Below are 13,815 nucleotides of genomic sequence, written 5' to 3'. Positions count from 1 at the left end.
AGAAATTCAGGTGCTTGTCTTCATCTGTAATTAGCATTTGATATTTGGAATAGGCTTTGGTTCCTCTTTTTTCCTCTGTCTCCTCTTTGTCTCTGTTTTTAGGCCTATTGACACAGAACACTGCATAAACTAACATCTCAAACCGATGAGGTTTCCTACTACATTATTTGATGTAATGGAATTGCTGACCCCTTTTCTGTTAAGAAAGGGCATGGTGACCATTCCAAACTCATAACTTTATAAGGGTATCTAGGTAATAAAGACAACGTATACACAAGAAAGAGTGAAATTAATATGTAATTGACTAGCAGCGAATCATTATAATTACCAATAATGGAGGGGCTAAAAATAATATGTTGAAGAATCTTATAGCCCAGATTAAAAATATATTATAGATATAGATTATAGATACAGATTATAGATATAGTAAAAGTTACAACTATTTTCTTCTTATAACTTCTGAAAAAAATTGCATAGAAAATGTACAGAAAAAAACCACATCTTTTTGTTATTGTTTGTAAGTAAAAGAGAACCAAGAGATGGCAGAAATAATAATCTGTATTACCTGTCCCTTTGTCTGTGAAGTCTATAATGTAAAGCTGAAAGACTAATTGTGTCATATCTGTCATCACCCGCACTGACATTTTCATGGAAGGATTAGCATGATTCCTGCATGTATTATTTCTATGAACAAAATAGAAATCAAAAGCAAATTAAATCACATCAACGACATGAGGAAAGCAGACTTCAGGCTGCTCAGGGAGTTTCTGAGTCAGGTCCCCTGGGAAAATATTTTTGCAGGAGCTGGGGTTCATAAGTGCTGGTGACTCTTCAAACATCACCTCCTAACGGCACAGGAGGAGGCAATTCCAAGATGTCAGAAGTCAAGCAGACAAGGCAGAAGACCGGCTTGGCTGAACAGGGATCTGCTCTTGCAGATTGGGCAAAGAAGGAAGGGGCATGCCCAGTGGAAGCTAGGTCAGGTGACATGGGAAGGATACAGAGATACTGCTAACCACTGTAGGGAGAAAATTCAGCCAAAGCTCAACTGGAGCTGGAAATGGCCAGCACTGTGGGGCACAACAAAAAGAGTTTTTTTTCAATTACATTAATGGCAAAAGGCCATATAGAAACAATATGGGTCCTCCACAGAATAAGGACAGTCACCTCACCAACAGGGATATAGACAAAGCAGAGATATTTAATGCATTATTTGCCTTTCTCTTCAGCACTGATGATGGTCTAAGGAGGTCTCAATGCCCAGAACTGGAGGACCATAGCTGCAATAAGGATCAACTCTTAGCTGGCCCTCAACTTGTGCAGGATCTGCTTCTACAGTTAGATCCCTACAAGTCCACCAGGCCTGATGGAAACTGTCCAAGAATCCTCAAAGGCCCATCTGATGTCATCACTGGGCCTCCCTCTATGATTTTGAGGAGATCCAGGGAATCTGGAGAGAACGCAGTTGACTGGAAACTGGCTAATGTTGTTCCAATATTCAAGAAGGGCAAGAAGGAGGACCCTGGAAACTACAGGCTGGTCAGTCTAACTTCAGTGCCTGGTAAAATTATGGAAAAGATGATTCTGGGAGATATTGAAACAACATCCGGAGGACAATGCAGCCATTGGTCACAGCCAGCACATCTTCACAAGGGGAAAGTCCTGGTTGTCAAACTTAATTGCTTTTCATGACAAGGTAACCTACCTAGCTGATCAAGTGAAGCCAGTGGATGCAATATTTCTGGAATTCAGCAAAGCTTTTGATAGTGTCACTCACAGTGTTCTTCTGGACAAAATGTCTAGCATATAGCTGGACAACCATGCTTTACATGGGTGAGAAACTGGCTCACAGGTCGAGCACAAAAAGTGGCAGTGAACGGGGTAACATCAGGCTGGCAACCAGTCACTAGTGGGGTCCCACAGGGTCCCATCCTAGGCCCAGTCCTCTTCAATATCTTCATCAGTGACTTGGATGCAGGACCTGAAGGAATTCTAAACAAGTTTGCTGATGATACAAAACTGGGAGGAGCTGTTGAGCAGTGGAACAATCTCCTCAGGGGAGTGGTCACAACACCAAGCCTGCCTGAGTTCAAGAAGCATTTGGATGATGCTTTTCAGCACAGGATGTGATTCTTGGGGTGCCCTAGACGGGGACAGGAGTTGAACTCGATGATCCTGATGGGTCCCTTCCAACTCAGCATATTCTATGAATCTGTGATTCTGCAAACTGTTACACAACAATACTTGAAAATACTGTACCAAATTGGTTTCTGCACTTTCCTTTCTGAAAAGCCTGTTGCTGCCCATGGCTTGCATCAGCAGCTGACTGTACGTCAATAGTTACAGGAGGCAAAAGAGGGAAAAATCTTTATTACTTTTTCTATAAAAACAAGACTGTCCCCTCATAGCCTGTGAGGTTCCCCTTACAATAATGAGGATATATTGATACTAAGACATTTAAAGGCAAAAGGAGAATCCATCATTCTACTGGTAGTAGTTTTCTAGGTAGTTTTGTATCTGCATTTTCTTTGCATTCCTAGGAAATGGAACTTGAATTCAAGTTCAAGTAGTTTCCTGTATATGAAGTACATGATGTGGCAACTGAGGTTGTTTAAAAATAAGGGCCAAGGACTGAGTTATCAAGGTTGTCACACACACATTCTAATAAACCCACAACATAAGTTTTAGAGTAGATCTCAGTTCCATCACACTGTTTTGTTTCACTTGGTTTAATTTTTAAATCTACAACTCAGAATGTTTCTTGAAAGAGGTAAAGAAGAGAAAGTACCAATTACTGTAACTGCAGTCAGTTTCTCTGGTTTAAAGTGTGGAAGAAAACCAGTTAAGAATAAGCATACTTCCGAACACTCTTTTCTGCTACAAGTTGAAAACGAATTGACATAAAAAGAACTGGTCTTGGTTTTTTACAATATACCTCTTCACCTTTGTTGGTATTTAGATTGTATGATATTTCCTGCCAAAGCAGACTTCAGAGAATCTCACTGTTACTGTAACAACAGTGAAAATACTAGGAAATAGTATAATTCCTTAGTATTATAGACAGACAGAATGACTCAGTTTCTCTGGGTTAGAATGAGACTGTTTCTGAAGCAGGACAAATTTACTTGGACTAAGAAAACAAAATCAATTTATTTTTAGGAATTACAAGCACAATATTAATTTGAGTAAGTTGAATAGACTGTTGATTCTTTTACTCCTCCTTGAATGCAAAGGCCCAATGTGATGTTCATTTGTTATCTCACACTTCTCTTCCTTTTGTCTTGATGCTGAACTTAATTAATAAATCATTACAAGTGCATAGCATAATCCTAATTTCCAATGTACACATTGCCTCTCCTATAATATTACTTCCCTCTGTTCTTCCATTCTTCCATCCCTTGCCATTTTTAAAATACAATCACATAGTTTTTGGGTCCATCATTGTGAAAAAATTCACCCTTTGCATTCATCTGTTGACCTCTTCAAATTCCAGATAATACCGATCTACTACATTTTTATACAGTTGAATAATGTTATACATAATGCATTTTAAAAGATAATGGATGACACTAAATATCTTTCCTTGCTTGGTCTGACTGGTGTGTAAAGCTGATATGTGTGGCACAGCTGATCACACGTATTTTGGAGTGGTTAGCAGACCACAAGTTAGTAGAAATTTTAACCTTTCCATATTAAAACACAAAAAATCTCAGAAAACTATTTAAAATAACACCAGCAGCTCAGACATGAGATTTTGTATTTTCAAGTTTGTGTCAAAGTACATTTGATGAGTGCATCACCAGTGTAAGTTCATCATAGTTGGAAACAATGATGTAGGAATAGTATGATATAAATTCTGGGAACTTACATAAGCTAGGATTTGATGTCAGTGTTATCTTTACAGTATACTTTTTTTCTAATCATTTTATAATTAAGGAAGTACATTTTATCAGCTTCATTTCTTGAAATCTGAAAACGTGATCTATTTTTTTTTTAATTTAATTTTGTATGGTATGAACCACTTGATGATGTCAGTTCTTACAAACAGGACAAATGGCCAGTCATATCCATAGCTTAAAGTCTTCATGACACAAAGTATCTTTTTCAGCTGTAACATGATTTTGCTCCACCACTCAGTCAGAAAAGTGTTACAGATGGAGGAACATAGGAAGGACTAATTTCTCTCATTACTGAAAGGCAGCAAACTCCCACTCTTAGCAGCTTTTCAACAACAAAGTAGAACAACTTACTATATTGCCTGTTTTCTTGTTGTTTGGGGTTTTTTCATCCATTCATCTTTTACAAATGGAAAGGTTTGGTTTATCTACTGTCAGTATATAATCTCATCTATGATTAATATCCAAGCAAGATCTATTTTTTCCATAGTTCACTTCCTCAGCTTTTTATGTTCCAGAGACATTTAGCAGAAACAATGAGATGCAGCTGTAATTTTTTTATATAGCTCTAAAATATTTTACTTAACACTGTCTATCTATATAATTTTTGTGATATTTCCTCCAGCTTTGTGGCTTTAAAACCTCTATTCTGTCTGTGCTTCATTATCTGACTTTCTGGTTTTTTATCCTGTTGCCATGCCAGTTTAAATGAAGCCTTTACTATTCCTCTCTTTATCTGTCAGTGTTTTAATAGTTTCATATTTGAACTACTTTATCCAATATAAATGAAAAGTGGCTCATTTTCTTACAGGTACATGTATTGAAGACAAAGATTTTGTATCTCAAAAATATTATTTCTCTGTTAAAGACCATGGGTAGTGGATGTGTGCTTAAGAGATTTCACTTTGATCTGATTAAGATCTTCTGATCACCCTTATATTTCTTTCTCTTTCCGCAGTCTCTCCAGGGTCCAAATGGTTGTCTTTTGTGGAAAGTCCACTAGGATTTCCATATCTCTATTAGCATTAGAGTAAGCCAACTGAATGTAAGATCTTACCTCCCAGTCTTATATTCAATTTTTCTCAGCACACAGTGGAGCAGACAACACACAGCAGGTCTCAAGGGCTTTCTGATAACCACTATTCTTCCACATCAGGAAGACTTCTCAACTCCTACATTAAAGAAGCTCTGCAGCTGCCTTTTGCAGTCATGTCAGGGACTGGAGATCTGACCCAAAACACACTGTTTCTTAAGCAGACCTATACAGTCTCCCTTCAGTCTCTTTTTCTCCAGGCTAAACAAGTCCAGTACCCTCAGATGTTCCTCATAACACTTGTGGTTCAGACCCTTCACCAGCTTTGTTGCCCTTCTCTGGACATGTTCCAGCACCTCAATGTCCTTCTTGTAGTGAGGGGCCAAAACTGAACACAGTACTGGAGGTGAAGCCCCACCACTGCCAAGTATGGGGAACAACCACTTTCCTAGTCCTGTTGGCCACCCTATTGCTGATACAAGCCAGGATGCCATTGGCCTTCTTGGTCACCTGGACATACTGCTGGCACATATTCAGCTGGCTGTCAAAGAGCACCCCCAGGTCCTTTTCCTTTACGGCAGCTTTCCAGGCACTCTTCCCCAAGCCTGTAGTTTGGCGCGCAGTTTTTGTGACCCAAGTGCAGGACCAGGCACTCGTCCTTGCTGAACCTCATGTAGTTGGCCTTGGCCCATCAATCCAGGCTGTTCTGGTAGAGCCTTCCTACTCTCAGGCAGATCAACACACACACCCAACTTGCTCAGCCGGGTGGCACAGCTTCAGGATGAAGTGATGGAGCTCAGGGAAGAGTTGAGTAGACTGAGAAACATCAGGGAGAGTGAGAGGGAAATTGACTACTTCCACAAACTGATCTCAACAAAAACAGGACGTGAGGCAACTCTTAGTGGAGAAGAGGATTCCATATCCTCTCACCAGCAAGCCCACAGCTTGCCAAAATAGTTGCCGTGACACCAGTGTCAGAGCCGTGTATTAATAGACTACATTCTTCTGTTCGTTCCAGTTTCATTGCCTATGCATACGTTCCACTGCCACTGAAACAAATTCTATTTTTTAGATTTGAGGTATAACTGTTTTAAGTCCTGACAGAATTCCCTTGTCTTATCCTTTCCAGTTACTGGAAGCCAGGATGCACTAGCATTTCCCACTGTCTGTGAGCTGTTCCTGAATACAGTGTCCACTTTCCAGTATACTGCTGTTTAAACTTTGGTAATGGTCTATTGAACAGAGCCAGTCTGAAAATGAAAAATATATTTGTTTATAAAATCCAGTTCTCCTGCTAGCAACCAAAACAAGAGTTAGTACAACTCAGCAGGTACTCAGAGTTACTTTATCTTCCTCTCCTAAGCTACAGGCTTGATCCAGAAGTCAGGCTGAGGTGGGAGGGGGGAGGAAAGGGACAGATTTGCTATATGTCAGCAATCTTAGTATCAGGACTACTATATTATTTTATTTTTCTGGGAATCCTGCTGACAACAGAGAGTGAACAAGAAATACCAAAAGAAAAATAAGTTTGGCTACTGTATTGGTTTACCCAGAGACATACTCATATTTTCATAGCAAAACTGGAGAGATACAAAGCCACAGAGGTCATAAATCAATATAGACCCCATTAATGTCAAGGATTGTTAAAGTTGTCTGACAACCTTGCCTGAGACCACTTAGAAAAGTCAAAAACACTGATATATTGTAGATGTTACTGTCATTCTAACAGTAATAATAATAAAAGTAATTTTCTTCAACTTATTTGATGGATTTTGGTCCCTTAAAGTTCTGCTTCATTGGCATCTACATTTAAATGGCATTATGTATTAATACACTCAAATAGTGTATATAGTAGCGTATATATGTATATATAGCATATGTTCCATCAGAGAAGAGGAACTCCACAGCCCTTGGTCAGTGCTTGCCTCTGCACTCAACAGAAATGTACCCTTCCTCATACCATGCCAGTCCACCATGCCAGAACCTTGCATTAAAATGTAATAAGCAGGGGTATGAGGCGAGTATAGAATAACCTTTGTTTAGGATTCAAAAACAGATGTATATTTACAGATAATTTACATTTTTAAAATCTCACAGTAGCCCATTTCTCTGCCTTCTTTCCACACCATGCTCAAAAGAAACTGAGGAAAAAACATGAAACAAAACATTTGAGTGATATGAGGTGGGCAGAATGTCACAGTGCATGTGGCATCTCCCCAGAATTCTCAGTTCTTCCTCTCTCTCTGTCAATGTCTCTCTTTCTCTCTTTCTTTCTGCCTCCCAGCTCTCCCCAGTCCTCTGCTTCTTATTCCTAATTTATTTATCTGTGCAACAGGGTCTTCCACACATTTGCATCATACAACATCCCCACCTCTTCCCTTTCTTGACCCAAACATGTACTATGGGTGACAAAGTCACTGCTGACTCAACCAGTCTCTGGTTCAGAAAGTCTTACATCAGCACTTTTGCCTGTCTTAGGGATTTTCCATTGTGTAAAAATACCTTTGCATGGTTTGCCTAGTTCACCAGATCTTTAGCTAGCTATTGTCCCAAGGCATTTCCACTCAACTAGGCAATTATAAGGCTTACAATTTATTTTTGTAAGCACACCTAACAGGCTTGTCAGCTCAGACTAGATTTAGACATTGAGGCACTTCTTAATATCTCTATCATAATATCAAACAGAAACTCCAGAAAGAGTTCTTGACCTGAAACAGGTTGCTTTAGACTAAAAGACAAAGAATGCAACTACTATTCATATCTGAGCTGAAGGATAAATAAGAAGGCACACACAGCCTTTGTAACACCCCCACTCAGTGTGAAAAGTATGGTGAAAATTTTGAAAGACAGAGCCCATCCAAAGGAATTCACCAGGTTTCCAGCACTATTGGCACAATGACTGTCCTCAGGCTTGCTATTTGCACATTTCCTCGTGGGAGACAAAACTTTCTCTCATTTCCTCTGTTATATTTATTTGACAGGTATTTGACAGACATATAAAGACAGATGTAGAATAGTTTGTTTGTTTTTTTTTTCTTTTAGAGCCAGCTAGACTAAAAACAGCCTGGCTGTCCTTTAATTCCTTACCTGTTTCCTTGGGAGACAAATCTGACATTTATTATTTTTTTCTTATTAAAATGGTCCTCTATTGTTTATCAGCAGTATCTAGAGCTCTGTATCCAGGTCTGAAAAGTTTTACAGTGCTGTGAGAAAGAAGATGGGAAGACTACTTTGTTTAAAGTCACTGCTCAGCCTTGGGAAGGGAATATAAACGGTACATTACATATTTCTTGATTTAATACTGTTCTTGTTTGAGCCAGGATTAAGCTAATTTTCCTTTTACTGATTATTTTTCCCTTCAGTAAGCTTCTTTTAACTAGTAGCAAAGCGTTCCAGCTTGGAATGATAACAAATGGTGGAATGTTTTTCTAAGTGCTGGGTCTTCAATGTCACACCTTTACTCTGCTGGCTCAAACACTATGGGGAGATCTATAACGCCCCCCATAGGAGGCTGAGTTAGACAGACAGAAAAATTGGCCAGAGATATTCCATTCCATATATCTACTTAAGCTCAGAGGAAGGTCAGAGATCACAGAAGACAACTTCCTTCCTGCTTCTTCTTCCCTTCTCTTCCATCCATGGCCGGTGGCTGGGGAGGATTCCGTCCATCCATCACCATTGGCCCCCAGACTCGAGCTCTCCTGACGCTCACCACTTTGCACTTTCTCTGGCAGCAGGCTAGAATTTTTAGGGACAGTTTGCAGCTCAGGAGATGCTGTGGGAGTTGCTGGGGGTGGCGGGAGGCAGTAAGGGCTTTGTACACTTCCTGAACACATTTGTATATAACTGTACATATTTTCTTCTATCATTAGTGTTTCATTAAAGCTGTGTAGTTTAGTTTTCAATCCAATAAAGTCTCTCTCTTTTTCTCTCTCTGCTTCACTACCTGGGTGGGAGGGGGAGGGGATCAACAGCATTGTTATTAAACCTGAGTCAAAAGGTGACAAATACCTATATATTCTTCACTAAGATGATGTCACCTCCCTTTGCAGTTAATTTCAGAAACACTTAATTAAAGCTTCCATCATTCTAACTGCTGTGTTATTTCTGCCAGTGTCTTGATAGCAATAAAATTGAGTGTTAAAACTGAAACCTGCACTACCAATGAACTTCTTTTAACTAGTAGCAAAGCGTTCCAGCTTGGAATGATAACAAATGGTGGAATGTTTTTCTAAGTGCTGGGTCTTCAATGTCACACCTTTACTCTGCTGGCTCAAACACTATGGGGAGATCTATAACGCCCCCCATAGGAGGCTGAGTTAGACAGACAGAAAAATTGGCCAGAGATATTCCATTCCATATATCTACTTAAGCTCAGAGGAAGGTCAGAGATCACAGAAGACAACTTCCTTCCTGCTTCTTCTTCCCTTCTCTTCCATCCATGGCCGGTGGCTGGGGAGGATTCCGTCCATCCATCACCATTGGCCCCCAGACTCGAGCTCTCCTGACGCTCACCACTTTGCACTTTCTCTGGCAGCAGGCTAGAATTTTTAGGGACAGTTTGCAGCTCAGGAGATGCTGTGGGAGTTGCTGGGGGTGGCGGGAGGCAGTAAGGGCTTTGTACACTTCCTGAACACATTTGTATATAACTGTACATATTTTCTTCTATCATTAGTGTTTCATTAAAGCTGTGTAGTTTAGTTTTCAATCCAATAAAGTCTCTCTCTTTTTCTCTCTCTGCTTCACTACCTGGGTGGGAGGGGGAGGGGATCAACAGCATTGTTATTAAACCTGAGTCAAAAGGTGACAAATACCTATATATTCTTCACTAAGATGATGTCACCTCCCTTTGCAGTTAATTTCAGAAACACTTAATTAAAGCTTCCATCATTCTAACTGCTGTGTTATTTCTGCCAGTGTCTTGATAGCAATAAAATTGAGTGTTAAAACTGAAACCTGCACTACCAATGAAGAAATTACTTACCAAAAAAACCCCCCAAACCCCCCCCCAAAAAACACGAACAACCCAGCAAGTATATTTCTCCAAGAATAAACAAAGAGGAATCAGGGTTCTGTATTACAAGGCTGTCACATTCAGAGAACTCCAGCAAGCTTACTTTCTCTGTTCTTCTTCCAGAAAGCAATTTTTAAATACAAATGAGAGTTTCATGCAGTTTTGTGGTACATATTCCTCAGCTCATGGTGAGCTTGGCTCAGGCAACACTCAGAGAACTGTTGTGTCAGTTCTGTTCATTGCTAAATCACGTATCAATACAAATTTTTTCAGAACTGCACAGTTAGAAAAAGCAGTTCTATCTCTTGGAGGGGTTACCATCTCTCTTGGTACTCAGACTGTTCCTTGTTGGCAGTGCCTACAGCAAGAAGCAGAGCTGGAAGTCCAGAATCGAAGAAATCACAAATGAAATATCCACTTCCATTCCCTCATCCCTCAGTCTCTAGCTTCTCAATATATCTGCTCCAGGAGTAGTATAACCTTGTCTAGGTCTTGTACATGCAGAAGTCATAGTCTTGGAGTAATTAGAGCAGTCCTTTATAGTGGAAGGCCTATACTTACTCCATGTCCACAAACTACTCCAGGTCAGTCTATGTCTGACACAGGCCTCTCCATACAATGCACTCGTATTTCTTGGTTCCTTCAGGTTCTAGGCTGGTGGCATCAGAAATTGCATTTTGGAAGTGGCTGTATATAAGGACCCTGGAAATAAGGTAACTAATCTAACAGTCCTTCAGGTCTTGCATACCCTTAGTATGATGTATTGTTGCCCATAGCTATCAACGGTGATCATAAGAGCAAAAATAAGTAGAGAAATCAGAAGAACAAATGCCAGAAAAGTGGGAAGACCGCCTGAGCAGAAAAAAACTGAGGGAGAGGGTATGAGATACTTGAAGACTTCCCTTAAGAGCTCTCTTACTTCCAGAGCCATGCAACCAAGATGTCAATGTGTATTAAAAAGGCAATTTGATCACTCAGAATCAGGCAATCAATATTCATCCCACTTTATCACATTCATATTCATATTCATCCACTTTATTCATCCCACAATCTCATTTGAAGTCAGAAAGTTGACAGTAGGCATCACAATTAAAAATGAATCTCTGTTATTTGAATGGTTCTTATTCAGGCTAACTGTGGCTTACAGTGTTTCACTTATAGAGAAATCCTGGGTTTGGTCAATCAAGAACATCTGTGCCCCCTTCATCTTGCTCTTGTGTGACCTGGAGATTACAGCAGAAGTTACTAGGGAGTTTCAGGAAGCATAATGCAAGCTATGACTAACAAAGCTCAGCTTCCAGGGAGCACAGACTGCAAGTACACTTCCATCAAGAACATTTCATATGAAAAGTCTACCATAAAGATGCAAAAAAAAGCAGCTAAAAGAAGAAATGGAGCGGAAGAATGTGTCCGCAGACACGTCTGTTGTAGCAGTTAAGTTGCTGCATAGATTTTGGGCATCTTTTAAGATTCCTATGTCCCAGAAGCTCTCCTCCTCGCTCTTCCATAACCTTTACTCCTTTTGACTCTTCTACTACAGTTACTTCTCATTCTAGTTTTCCTCAGTATTTCCACCACATGAAAACTGATCTCAGAGATCATCCCAAATTCTTCCTCACAGGAGCTCTGGTATACTTCATTGTGATGTAACTCCCTCAGTAGCTGCATCTTATGGTAGAATGGCTCTTTTGACTATAGAATGTTCTTTATTGCCTTTGGCCTTCTTCTCAATACATGCCTGAATTTATTCAGATACCTACTAACTCCAAAATACACTATTTCAGTTAAACAACAAAATGACGTTTTCCTAAAATTATTTTCCTTCCAGATATTCCTGCTCACATTGAATTACAGCTATCATTCTCAACTGGAAAAATGAAAAACACTTAGAAAATGTAACTTACTATTCAGTTCACAGAGCTCAGACTTCCACTCCAAATAAGCATTAATGTTTTTTGTCAGAATTGTTAAAACCAGCAGTTCCAGCTGTTTGTTAATGGGCCTGTGGTGGACAAAAGTCAGAATTAAAGAAATGGAAGGCCCTTCCACATGTATGTCCTACTGAAGATGTGAGACAAAAGTAGCCTGAACAGAAGTGCTTTTGGTAACATATCAAAGAAATTACCACAGAGCAAGGAAAAGTCCACGTTTCATATATATGCAAACCATGAAACAGGACACTAATCTAAGCCAACTTCTAGAAGTGTGACACCCTAGAAAGAGATTTATCAGAGTATTTGGCTACAGCTTTATTCCTTCATAAGCTCCAAGATACAATTTACATACAATGAAATTAATCTTTGTGCTAATACCCAAACACCATATAAATTTAAATTTAACTCAGTATATGAGAATTTCATGGCAGACTTTATAGCCACTTGAAAAGAGTTAAGATTTATCCCATTGCTTATAATGTTGCCCTCTGCTTTAAATATGGATAGAATTTGGGGGGAGGAAGTTAATAGGAATCAAGTCACATTGTAAATAATTTTGTTTCCTTTGGGTGGAAACAACTATCTATTAAAAGTTTTTTTTAGAAAACATACAAAAAATATGAAAATTCGATTAAAAATAAAAGTTAGGTTTCTTCAATAACCTTAATAATTTCTTCAAATCCTGTATAGATCCAAAATAAGAAAACCATTTTATATTTATGTTATACTCAGTCCTGCAGTCTTTGATTACTTAAACAATATTTACCCAAGTGAGTAAATCCAATTGGTCTGAAAGGACTACTTGCATAACCAAGAAGTGATCCTTCGAAGTATAAACGGTCTGAGAACAAATACTTGTTAATTAAACAACTGAAATTACAAGGAAGTATATTGCTGTTGCAAGCTTGTAGGCCAAATGGTCTTTTCCATGTTAGCATTGCAAAAATTACCTTGATCTATTGTGAACTTTCTTGCTAAACGGAAACTAAAGGTCATTACTTGACTCAGCAGAGAGGATTCCCACGCTGCAGTCAGCAATCAGCTGAAATGTTTTTGTTGCTTTTACAATTCATATGCTGTTTCATACTATTATTTTTTAAGAATTTCAGTATTTTCAACTATGTAGAAATACATAGTTGAATTATTATTACAATGGTTTAGAATAAAAGTCCATTTGGGGCAGAAAAAAAATCTCTGGCTATTAGCATAGTCATGTTCCATGTGACTTAACAGGAATACTGAAGACTGGTGGTCCTATTGTTTAATGCTTAGACCTGCAGTGATATTGGCAGAAATAACAAGACCAATTATTTTTGAGGATTGTATTTAGGGTGGGAAGAGGGTGTTCTGTCAAAACCACACACAAAAATAATGAGTCAAAGCAACAACAAAAAATCCAGTAGTTTTGTATGGTAGTGGTCCTTAATACCACTGGAATGTCCTATCAAGCCCCAGAAGAAATTGTCAGGCAATCAGCTCGAGCTGTAACAAATCCAGGTGCTTGTATAAGAAAATACACCTGAAACAGTAATAGCCAAAGCAAGCAATTTAAATAAAATCTAAAGCATCTTTCTTGACAGTAATACTACAGCAGAAACTGACACAGCTTCTCAACATGGGCCACAGCCCACACTTTTTTGCCAAAATGGAAGGAAATAACAGTTTCCTGAAAGAAATATTGTCTATGATTGCAGTCCTGAATCCCTACCCACAATAAGAGGAAGACAGGATTCTCTGACGCTGGTGCTCAGGAACAATAGCATTTTGCTCTGTTGCATGAGAATTGTCACTTACAGGTATTCCATCTCTGAAATGTACAATTTTTCTGAATGTGCACACTGATTTCTGACAATCTGTCAGACTCTAACGACACATTATATGGATCTATATTCCAGTCAGAGACTGACACAATTAAGACATTGATACAAGTTCCTTACT

General features: G+C 39.1%; 1 protein-coding gene across 1 annotated transcript in view; it reads left to right on the top strand.

The window, feature by feature from the left end:
• The first annotated feature begins 1,137 nt into the window (after window positions 1-1,137).
• Window positions 1,138-13,815, top strand: part of PELO (pelota homolog (Drosophila)) — a 44,212-nt gene continuing 31,534 nt past the window's right edge. The window contains exon 1 of the mRNA XM_010008620.1: window positions 1,138-1,507. Coding sequence (XP_010006922.1) covers window positions 1,138-1,507 — 370 coding nt within the window. The remainder of the gene's footprint in view (window positions 1,508-13,815) is intronic.

Source organism: Chaetura pelagica, unplaced genomic scaffold (genome assembly GCF_000747805.2).
Source record: "Chaetura pelagica isolate M959 unplaced genomic scaffold, ChaPel_1.0 scaffold382, whole genome shotgun sequence".
Classification (NCBI taxonomy): Eukaryota; Metazoa; Chordata; class Aves; order Apodiformes; family Apodidae; genus Chaetura; species Chaetura pelagica.
The sequence above is the reverse complement of the archived record's forward strand: the minus strand, read 5'-3'. Positions and strand labels throughout refer to the sequence as shown.